The sequence below is a fragment of the Pipistrellus hanaki genome, assembly GCF_964339955.1.
Source record: "Pipistrellus hanaki genome assembly, chromosome: 5".
Lineage (NCBI taxonomy): Eukaryota > Metazoa > Chordata > Mammalia > Chiroptera > Vespertilionidae > Pipistrellus > Pipistrellus hanaki.
In genome coordinates, this window is record NC_140507.1 from 66,063,854 (window position 1) to 66,076,239 (window position 12,386).

Sequence of the window (12,386 nt, forward strand, 5' to 3'; positions counted from 1 at the left end):
GGCAGAGCAGTTGTTCACCTATGCTACCATCTTGGTTTCTCCTTGCCTTAAGATTTCTTAAGGGCAAATGCAAGCAGTATTCTGAGTCATGTCTTCAGTCCAACACTAATACATATTAACTCTTATGTTTCTCTTTCTCCTCCACATTGGCCTTCCCATAACTGCCAACCCTGTCTCTACTCTTCTTTTTATTTTCTCTTCCAGTGTGCACCCATGGTCTAAGCCTGCCAGAACACCCAGCTCAGAGGGAACAGTGATGCTTCCTACCTGTCCTATTTTGCTCTCACCAGAGTCTGTGTAGGGTGATTCCATAATGGCTGTGAATGAGGCCCTGGTGTGTGTGAGGAACATTCTGCTGCTACTGTGGCTTGGGGTGATTCTGTTCTCATATGGATGGTTCCAGGTTGTGCACTCCCAACGATATGGTCCCCCAGAAGTGGTGATTCCCTTGAAAGTAACAGGCACTGGATTTGGCATGAAGAATAAAGATTGGCTCTCTTACAGAATGCATTTTGGGGGCCAGAATCAGGTCATACACATGAAGGTCAACAAGCATTTTCTATCCAGACACTTGCAAGTGTTTACCTACACAGATCGAGGCGCTCTCCTTGAGGACCAGCCATTTGTCCAGAATGACTGCTACTATAAGGGTTATGTGGAGGGAGACCCAGAATCCCTGGTTGCTATCAGTACCTGTTTGGGAGGTTTTCAGGGAATATTACAGGCAAATGACGTTGTTTATGAAATAGAGCCCAAGGCACTTTCTACCACATTTGAGCATTTCATATATAAAGTGGACAGGGAGGAGACACAGTGGCCACCTATGAGATGTGGAGTAACAGCTGAAGGAATTGCATGGGAACTGAAGTTTCAAGAGAGTGCTAATTACACTTTGATGCAGAGTGAGTATGAAGGCTGGTGGACCCACAGGCGGATTCTTGAACTGGCCGTGGTGGTGGACCACACTCGCTATCTTCATCACCAAAGTAATGTCACAGCTGTACAGTATGAAGTACTACTTGTGCTCAATGCAGTATATCAGTTTTTGAGTCCACTAGATGTTGATGTGGTTTTAATGGGAATTGAGGTCTGGACTGCTAACAACCCACTTTCAGTAGATAAAATAGAAAAGCTCCTGTCGGATTTTTGCAAATGGAAGGAAACCAGCTTGAGTAACCGCATTCCCCATGATATTGTACATCTTTTGGTAAAGCATTCCTACGGTATTAGTCTTGGGTTAGCCAATATAAAAGGCATATGTAGAAACACTTTAAATTGTGGAGTTGATAGTTTCATGACCAATGCTCTGTATGATTTTGCATACATCATGTCACATGAGATGGGTCATAATTTGGGAATGTATCATGATGAAACAACTTGTACATGTGGACATAAAAACTGCATAATGGCTCCAACAAAAGCAAGTGCAACTAGATTCAGCAACTGCAGCTATGCTAACTTCATGGACTGGATGGGCTTCCTGGCAAGTCAAAATTGTATGTACATGCCATCAGATAGAGGGAACATCTTCACACCTGCACAGTGTGGGAACAGTGTGGTTGAAGAAGGAGAAGAGTGTGACTGTGGCGCTTTACAATTGTGTATGAAAGATCCGTGCTGTGAGTCCAACTGCACTCTCAGGCCTGGGGCTGCTTGTGCTTTTGGGCTTTGTTGCAAAGACTGCCAGATCCTGCCAACAGGTGAAGTTTGTAGACAAGAGGAAAATGACTGTGATCTCCCAGAGTGGTGCAATGGGACCTCCCACCATTGTCCAGAGGATGTGTACTTGCAGAACGGGGTGTCATGCAAGGGTGGTGGCTACTGCTATGAAAAGCGATGCAATAACCGTGAAGAGCAGTGCAGGAACATTTTTGGCAAAGAGGCCAAGAGTGCAGATCAGAGTTGCTACACAGAAATGAACACCCGAGGTGACCGTTTTGGGAACTGTGGTTTAAGGAACGCTAAATACGTAAAATGTAACATCTCAGATACCTTGTGCGGGAGGATTCAGTGTGATAATGTGATAGAACTTCCCCATCTGATAAATCATTCTACTGTGCATTGGGCTCGCATCAATGACTTCACCTGCTGGGGTACCGACTACCACTTTGGGATGACCATACCTGACATTGGTGATGTGAAAGATGGGACAGAGTGTGGGGCAGAACATGTCTGCATCCAAAGGAAGTGTGTTCATATGTCATATCTGATAACTTATTGTTCACCTAAGACCTGCAATATGAGTGGAGTCTGCAATAACAAACATCACTGCCATTGCAACCTGGAGTGGGACCCTCCCAATTGCCTGGAAGAAGGCAGTGGAGGTAGTATAGATAGTGGGCCACCCCCTCGAAAGAAAAGGATTACAACTTGGCCAAAGAATCATTACCTGGTACTACTCTCATTGATTCGTTTTATTTTTTTATTATGCTTGCTAATTTTTTGGGTTTTTAACTTTCACTACAGGTATAATTGAAAAGTAGAATGTGCCAACTTCACATGAATAAAAACAGCAAAATGCCAAGATTTTAGCTACAGAAGAAGAGCAAGTTGATGCAATTTTATCTAAGGAAAAACAGCAAAATGTTCTACTGCTTATTGAAAGAAAAGGAACAATTGACTATTTCACAGGAGTTCAGTCTGACCCAACTTTCTGTGTACTAAATGTTAGTCTCCTGGCTATAGAAATGTTACAGAATGTGTCACAGACCATTGGCATCATGCCCAAGACTTTTTATTATTTGTGATTTTAAAATATTGGCCATTAAACAATTACCAAAATATCCTAATTCCTAGAATATTACTACTTTTCTTTATTTTAAATAGTGTTTAATTTTCCAGGAAACTTGTTTCTTTGTGTTTCCTCAGCAAAGGTAGAGCTAATGGATATTGTGTGTTTGTGTGTTTTTAATTTGCTGTCTCAGTTCTAGCCATCCTTCCCATTTGTACTCTGCTTTGTCCCACAGGGAATACAAACATAGAAATTAAATTTTTTCTTTGCCAGTTCTCATTGCTAGTTTCTGCAATAATTGGCCACTAGGGGGAGACTGGAAACCTGGAAAATCTTTTTATTACTATTCATGCCAGTCATGCCTCATTAACAGCTCTAGTATTTACAAGAGTAGTAACTTTCAGTCTGCACATCATTACTATATATATAACAGGGGTGAGCAAAAGTAGGTTTACAGTTTTGAATTCACAAAACAGAGTTTAATTTTTATTTATTAATTATTGTATTATTTTCCATCAAAATATCTGTAAACCTACTTTAGCCCTCTCTTGATAAGAACTTATTCTGACTGGTTTTTTCACTTAGCAAAATACTCTCTAAGTCCCTCCAATCTGTCTCAAAGAGTAAGAGATCATTCTTTCCTAAACTGCCTAGTATTCCATCGTGTAAATGTACCACAGTTTTTGTATCCACTCATCTACTGATGGGCACTTGGGCTGTTTCCAGATCTTACCTGTTGTAAATCTTTTTGATTGACAATTTGGGGTTCTTAGAATATATTCTTAGAAATGGAATACCTTGGTCAAATGGCAGTTCAATTTTTTTTAAATTTTTTCAGGGAATTCCATACTGTTTTCTCTAGAGGCTGCACCAGTCTACATTCCCATCAGCAGTGTACAAAGTGTTCCTCTTTTTCTTTTTTATTAACTCTTTCAATTTCCCATTTTGCCTTTCTCTAAGAATTGCAATGCTTTCTGTTTTATTCCATTTGGCCCCCATACCTTATAAAGTATTATTAATCTGGAAGTCTCTACATATTTTGAGTACAACCTGAAAATTTATCTAACGGTTAATATTTTCTCAATCCCCAGATAAAACCTCCTAAAACATCAGAAAATAAAGGATGTAAACCAGAGCTCCACTCTTTTCTCAGGAAACCATATAAACATTGCATGATTTTTCAACTTCTCCCAAATTACTTTTTTCCTATATATTGGACTAATTGAATATAGATAATTGATTCTTACTGTAAACATTACCAAAGATGTTTAACTCCTTATGTAAACCATCAATACATATCTTAACTAATCAAATAGACTTGCTGTGATTATCATATCAAAATATGTTTTGAATATAGTAAGGTGGTCTTTTTAAGTACTTAGGTAGTCCCCTTCCCCAGTTGCTCACATTTTATTCATAGCCAAATGCAGTTATTTATCAGCAACAATCTAAGAAACCAGATTTCACCTCTATGTATTAGAGTTTTACTCCTGCCCAAAGTTAATAAACTAAAATATGTGATATGCAATTTCTTGGTTGTCCCGAATACATGAAACAACAAAAGTTAGAAACTCAACGAATCAATGACTAACATAGTCTTAAATAAATAAATAGTTTTCAAGTATTTATTGATCATCAAGACAAAATCCAAACAATAGTACATCTTTTATACCTGGGTAAAGACTTGTAAGCAAGATGAAATGAAGAATCAATTATGAAAAGAAAACCACATAGTAAAATTAAGTTAGCTAAATTAATCCTTAGTATATTCTTCTAATTAAGAGTAGAAAAGAAAAGAATAGAAAATTGGGTAGGACCAAATTTTTTTCATAATGCATATGATAGTCTCATATAATTACGCCTCCAAGTTATCTAATATGTAGATAAATGAATGTAACTGCAGAACCAATAAATTAAGGCAAAGAAATTCAAAACCTCATTGTCAAATTGTGTTCTGTACGATCTATTTGTAACCAAAGCCGTGGAAAAATGAGAAAATCTAATGAAGGGAAATGAGAAAGTCCATCTGAGGGACAAAGTACAAACCTGCATTTACTAAAATGGAAGGGTAATGGCAAGTTACTGGAAGACAATGCCAGACAAAATCTATGTTCCATAGCTAAACTCTCAAGGAGGACACTAAATAACTGAATTTATTTCTATGGTTTATTCCAGCTAATCTGCTAAATGTCCAGATTAGCATTTTCATCTGCTAGCTAGTAAAATTAATAATTAATTTGACTCCCACATTCCGTTTTATGAACCTCTCTCTCCCTCTAAATTTTACATTTGTCTTTTCTTGCTGACAATTTTTTTATTTTTTTAAATAAATCTGTATTGTTCAGATTATTACAAAAGTTCCTCATTTTTTCCCCCCTCCATTGCTCCCCTCCACCAGGTTCCTACCCCACCCTCTGCACTTTCCCCACCCCCTGTTGTCCTCATCCATAGGTGCACAGTTTATGTTCAGTCGCTTCCCGCACCTCCCACTCCCCTTTTCCCCAAGAATTGTCAGTCCACTTCCCTTCCATACATCTGATTCTATTATATTCAACAGTTAATATTGTTCATCAGGTTTTTTAATTCCCTTGGTTTTTAGAATCACTTGTTGATAGCTACATATTTGTCCTTGATAATTTTTATCTTTATTTTCTTCCTCTTCCGAAAGAACCCCCTTCAGCAATTCATATAATTCTGATTTGGCGGTGATGAAATTCTTTAGCTTTTTTTTTTATCTGTGAAGCTCTTTATCTGCCCTTCAATTCTGAATGACAACTTTGCTGGATACAGTAATCTTGGTTATAGGTTCTCGCTATTCATCACTTTGAATATTTCTTGCCACTCTCTTCTGGCCTGCATAGTTTCTGTTGAGAAATCAGCTGACAATCGTATGAGTGCTCCTTTATAGCTAACTACCTGCCTTGCTCTTGCTGCTTTTAATATTCTCTCTTTGTCTGTTGCTCTTGGAATTTTAATTATGATGTGTCTTGGTGTAGTCCTCTTTGGATTCCTTTTGTTTGGGGTTCTGTGTGCTTCCTGGACATGTAAGTCAATTCATTCACCAGGTAGGGGAAGTTTTCTTTCACAATTTCTTCCAATAGGTTTTCACTATCTTTCTCTCTCTCATCTTCTGGGACCCCCTTAATTCTGATGTTGGTTCACTTGAAGTTGTCTTAGAGGTTTCTTACACTATCTTCAACTTTCTGGATTCTCTTCTCCTCTTGCTTCTGCAGGGGAGTGTCCTCTGGCTCTTTTTGTTCCAAATCTTTGACTTGATTCTTGCGATCTTCCGGTCTGTTTTTAGAACTCTGTATAATATTTTTTTATTTCAGACAATGAATTCTTTATTTCTAGTTGATCCCTTTTCATATCCGCATAAGTCTCATTTATTTTATCGGCCTTTTCTAGGAAATTCTTGAAAAACCTTATAAGCGTGGTTTTGAACTCTATATCCAGTCACTTTTTGTACTCCATTTCTTTCGTTTGTGATCTGTTTCCTTGTCTCAGCATTTTCACTGTTTCCCTGAGTTGTTAGGGTGGCTTTGTGTGTTACGGTGTCCTATATGGTTCAGTGGGTCAGCCTCCCAATTATCTGAGTTGGACACTCTTGGTGCATCCCTTTGTGGACTGTGTGTACAGCCTTTTGTAGTTAAGTCTTAATTGTTGTTGGTATCACTGGGAGGAACTGACCTCCAGTCCAATTGGCTGTGAGGATCAGCTGTGTCTATACCAGGAGACAGCCTTATTCAAAAGCCTTTGTGCTCAGCTTGGATGGGGTGGTGTTTCAGGGTGGAGCCTACAACCTTGGCTTCCTGTCAGCCCCGCCATATGAGGTTCCTGAGTCTCAGTGTTCCTCACTGTCCTTTGGTACTCAGTGCTTTGGTACTCACTTCAAGCACCTCTGAGAGAAAGATGCCCTCAAGTTTCACCCACTACCAGACAGTCTAGTCTATCCCCCAATGAACCCGGAACTGGGGTTCATTGCAGTTTGAAGTTGGGTTCAGTGCAGTCCAGAGCTTTTGTCTCCTTCCCGCTAGGGCAATCCAGCAGCACAGTCAACAGTCAGTCCTCTGCACGCAACCTGCATGACTCTAGGGCTCTGCCTTTAGCCACTTCCCTGAGTTTCCACCTTACAGCCTAGAATCCCTCTGTATGACCCTGGGACCCCAGGGTCTCACCCAGAACTGGGGTTCAGTGCAGTTGGAAATGGGCTTCAGCACAATCCAGAGCTTTTTTCTCCTTCATGCTAAGGAATGTCAACCAAGCACTCAGTCACCCCTCCTCTCCGGCTCCGTCCTTTCCCCATGTGCATACCGTGTCTTCGTACCTTGGGCTTTTACAGCTCCTCTGATTTTCCTTCTGGTTTTCTCTTTTCTTCTCGTTGTAGAATTCCCAGTCAGTCAACTTTCCTGTAGTTCTGGATAATGTCCACTTTATATTGTAGTTGTATTTTTGAAATTGTTGTGTGAGGCTGCAGTTAGGCTTTTACCTATGCCGCCATCTTGGTTTCTCCTCTTGCTCACAATTTAATACTCTTCTCCCTTTCAGATGAAGTAGCTTTGTATGCAGATATTTGATGTCTCTGAGATATTATTTGATATTAGAGGTCCTGTGCACAAAATTTATTCATGAAGTGGGGTTGGGGTCCCTCAGACCGGTCTGCACCCTCTCACAATCTGGGACACCTTGGAGGATGTCTGACTGCTAGGCATCCTTCTTGCAATCTGGGACCACTGCCTCCCACCCACTATCCTGCCTACCTGCCTGATTATCTCTAATCTCTCTGCCTGCCTGCCTGCCTGCCTGCCTGCCTGCCTGATGTCCCTAAATGCTCACCAGCCTGCCTGATCATCCCTAACCACCTCTGCCACAGCCCTGCACCCAGGACCCAAGCTTCCCTCCTCCAGCTGGCCACAGACAACTGGGACCCAGGGTTTCCTCCCTCTGCCTGGCCACAAGCACCGGGGAACCCCGGGTGGTGACACCTGGACCAGCTGCAGGCATACAGGTGCTACCCAGGCCCTCACTTTGTCAGGAAGGACATCCAGAATGATGTCTGGAAGACATCCCGTCTATCTGGTCTAATTAGCATATTGTCCTTTTATTAGTATAGATTCAAAAGATTTCTAAATGATTAGTGATGTGTACTTTCTTTTGAGAAGGCTTTATAGTGGAGGCAATTTTTCCTCTCAATCTTCAAGTGTTCGTTAACATGACTCAAGGTTAAAAATAATCTGGAAAGAGGAGGATGATATGAGTGAAAGTACTGGGACTGAAGTGTTTCAACTGTGTGTAGGGATCACATAAGATGAGGGTAAGGAAGCTGGTTGGATTTTTTCACATATTAAAGAGAAATTGGAAATAAGCTCAGATGGAGGTGGTAAAGCCCAGGGTTGAGGAACTTTAGACAGTTGCATGGCTTGTGTAACTGAGAAAGTATTTTTGCTAACTAGCTAAATCTAAAACCTCATTAAATGAGAGACAAGGGGGGAAGGGACTTCTATTTCCATTGCCATATCAAGTCTCAAAACTTTGTTCATAATGACAGGTGGTAAAAAATATAAGCAGGTTGGTTCATAGTTAGAAAGGATTGTGAAATATACTAACTTTCTTCTAATAAGTCATTCAAAAAGGTGAGCTATGGAGCAGAGAAGTACCCTGTATTTGTGCATGCATGAACACACACACACACACACATACACACACACACACACACACACACACACATGCTCACCACACCAAGATCTTTTCCTGCCAAATGTTCATATCTTGATGAGGATCCACTTTCTTTAATATATCCCATTCTATTTTATTTCATTGGGATCCACTAAAATGTGTTTTTATAGGCTGTTAAGTTGATTTAAAAAAATTGATTTAGGCCATAACTGAAATTGAAGGAAATGCTGTGATTAGGACACAGATATTGATGATTTTGACAACACTTAGAAAAGGAGAAGATTAAAGTATTTATACAAGGTGCATAGAAAGTCTGACTGTAACTTGAAGCTACTCTACTGTTACTGGCATTATTACACTAAGAATGTCATATTCTTTCAGGGGCTTCTGCCACTAGAGTCATCAAATACAATAATGTAGTGAGGACAACATGTAGGTCAACATTTTTTGGCATCTATTTTTCTCTTATTGCCAGATTCCAAACTGATGTCCAAGAAATAAATTGTGTCAAGGATTTATATGGGCTAAGTTAATTCTCAACAGTGCAGTAGTACTCCTTAGCTTTCCCTTTCCATCACAACATTACTCAACACTCTATAGCAAATATAGAGCAAACATATGTAAATAGAGACATAGAAACCAAATTAGGATATTGGGATTTATTTACAATTTGGAGATATTTATTGTCTAAGGTTTCATCTGGTTAGCATGAGATATTTTTGTGTTCTTGGCATTTTGTGAAATACAGTGCCTACACTTTAGGACTCAGAAAGCAACCAAGTAAACCTGGTGTTCTTGTCCCCATAACGATGAGGATAAAGTTTAGCTCAAAACAAGTCCTTTTCTCCTATCTGCAACCTGATATCAAAGTTTAATGCAAATATCAAATCTGTATTAAACAAGGTCAATGAGGAATTCTTGGTTTAACCATTTAAGCTGTTATGATTGAAAGTCAGCAGTAACAACTTGTGAAAACAAAAACAACATAGAAGTTCAATTCCATGTTCTGTTCATGAATGAAGACATTAGAAACTCAGAGAATTACAAAACTTGTGGATGGAAAAAGGACAAACTATTGAAGTATGACAGTGTTTGATATAAATGTATGTTCATAACTACAACCTTCAGGCTTTGGTTTCAGGTATCCTATTTCAATTCTGATTATTTCTTTTTCTTTTTTTCTTTTTTTTTTCTTTTTTTTAGCATCCTCCTAAACATAGTCTGGTATTTTTCCCAGTAGGGAAAGCTTTTTGTTTTATCAGTTTAAGAATCAATTTAGTTTGGGTGGAGGAGATATTCAAATAGTATTTGAATTAATGGTCTCTAGACGAAAGGTACATAAGCATGCAGGGGGGGTTATGTATCACTGAAATAAATGTGGAATAAATGGTAAGAACAGTTATTTGAGTCCTCACAGAAGCCATGCTAAACTATTTAAGATGTAAGAGCTGTAGTAGTTGAAAATGAGAATGCAATGCAGGCCATAGCCTTAGCTTGATGGCTTGTCATTGAAGATGAGTTGTAAAAGTAAAATAAACTGAATGTTGTATAGGTTATCCACATACTTGCTAAATACAGTCAGAATGTAGATAAAATGGTAGAGAAGAAATTTATAATGAGACTTCAAATTCATTAAGATTTGTGTAGATTTGACTTGAGAGTTGCTCTCAGAGTAATAAAGACAAGTACATAGTGGTTTAATGAGACAGCCACCAGGTTAGTGGTTCAGAAGGTCCTTGGCAATCAAACAAATTAGGACCAGACATCGGATCAGTAGATCACAGGGGAATTTAAGACTGGAAATCTTCCTCTGCTGGGTTTCACATTGTGGACATATAGGTTTTAGGAGAACTAAGTAGGAATAAGGAGGTCTCCATGAAAAAGTGTAAATAGAGAGGCAGTTGCTGCTTTTCATAAAAGGAACTGAAAGGAAAATTATTAGGTGGGGAGAGAGAAAGAGAGAGAGAGAGAGAGAGAGAGAGAGAGAGAGAGAGAGAGAGAGAGAGAGAGAGAGAGGTCCAGGGACACTAAATGAAAGAAGAAGTAAGCAGACATAGATAAAGCACCCATGATAGCTCTACTCTTCAATTTTTTAGCAGTCTTCATACTCTTTTCCACAGAGACTGCACCAATTTACAGTCTCATCAACAGTGCCCCAGGGTCCCCGCTTAATCTCAATATTGCTTAACTAGGCATATTCTGCAATAAAAATCCATTGATCTGTAAACCTTTGTGATATGTCAATTTTAATATGTATTACACTTTAATGAAAACTTTAAAAAATAATACATTGCACCCAAAGTCTTGGAAATTGTGGAAAAAGAAAATGTTTTAAAACAAATTCTCCTGAAACATCCTCCCTGTGTGATTCATGGGCAAGTTTTACTGCTCCAACCTCTTGACTTATTTTGGGTAAGTTACAAATAAAACAAAAACTTCATTTGTGATTTTAATACAAAAATATGCTTCACTAGGATAGGCAGAGACTTGTTTGTTTTATGGCATCATTTTCAATATTAACATGAAAGTTATTTTCAATATTAAAATAAAAGGTATTAAAAATAAATGGAAAAACTAAGGAAAAAATAGAAAAACAATAAGAAAAGTTCTTTTAGGGAGTGAAAGTAAATGTAAATTTAGACATATAATTAGAACTATGGTAGAGAGTGCAGAGGGGAGAATTTGTGGATATTAAATGCAAATGCCTCTTTCAGGATTTGAACCTAATTAATAGCCCTGATGCTTTGAAGTACAATAAAGATTGACTTGAGAAAGTAATTCTTCATAAAATGTAATTTTTCTCATGATTTAAAGATCATCTTTGTTTTATTTAAATACCGGAAAGTAACCATTTATACAGGAAAGCAATTAATAAGTCCTATTTGCTCTAAATTCAGTAATATTAACAGAAGACATTATTTTACCATAAATCAGTATGATTATCAGACAGGTGACTTAGTAATGTACGTATATAATGGAAATTTTATCAGCAAAATTAGAAGGAAACAGAAGGTTTAGTACATAACTATCATCAAGCATGTGATCACTAAGCAAAATGTGAAATGAAAATTCAATAATTTTCTCACTATTTGACTTATGAATATGCTTACCTCAAATCACAGCTGCCTAACCAATATATTAATCTAAACTTTTTCATTGGCTCATTATACTAATGATATTATTTAAAAACTTATAAATTCTAATTTCCCTTTTTTTATTGTCTAAAGTTTTACATATGTCTCCTTTTCCCCCAATTGACTCCCCCCCTCCACCCCCAGAGCCACTTCCACCCTGGACAAGCCCCCACCGCCCCAATGTCTGTGTCCATTGTTTATGCTAATATGCATGCATACAAGTCCTTTGGTTGTTCTCTAACCTCCCACCCTGCCATTTGTCTCTGGATCTATTCTTGTTCAGTCATGCCTTATTAGCAGCTCTAGTCTTTACGAAGATAGTAGCTTTCAGTCTGCACATTATTACTATATATACTACAGGGGTGGGCAAAAGTAGGTTTATTATTGTTAGTAATGGAATTTATTTTTATTATTAATTATTGTATTATTTGTCATTCCAATGACTATAAACCTACTTTTACCCCATCTTTATATTATATATGTTATAATTTCATATATGTACATATATAAAACAGCACTGTCGGGCTCAGAGATACTGTCTCAGATGCCAAGAAAGCTACCTTAAGGATTTAGAGTGTCAGATATTTGAATCCTTCACCAACTCCCAGAGGTTTCAGTACCTGGTTGGCATACCTTCTCAGTTTAAAGAATTAGACCCAGTGTTCTTATTCCAAAGGTTCAGGATCCAACAATCCCATCTCTTCCCTTTGATCTGCAGTCCTGGGAGCAATAACTACATCTTCTTGCTAATAACTCAAGGTTCTCTCAGTGGTGTGATTTCATTTATGGCAGACCTCAATTGGTACAGCATTAGCTTAGTAAAATGGAGAACACAAAATGGAGTC

At 38.4% G+C, this 12,386-nt stretch overlaps 1 protein-coding gene across 1 annotated transcript in view; it reads left to right on the forward strand.

The window, feature by feature from the left end:
• Positions 1 to 256: 256 nt before the first annotated feature.
• Positions 257 to 12,386, forward strand: part of LOC311623313 (uncharacterized protein) — a gene marked incomplete at both ends in the record, with an annotated part of 35,145 nt that continues 23,015 nt past the window's right edge. The window contains 3 exon segments of the mRNA XM_084885322.1: positions 257 to 298; positions 302 to 2,392; positions 2,869 to 2,873. Of these exon segments, the coding sequence (XP_084741448.1) occupies positions 257 to 298; positions 302 to 2,392; positions 2,869 to 2,873 (2,138 nt within the window).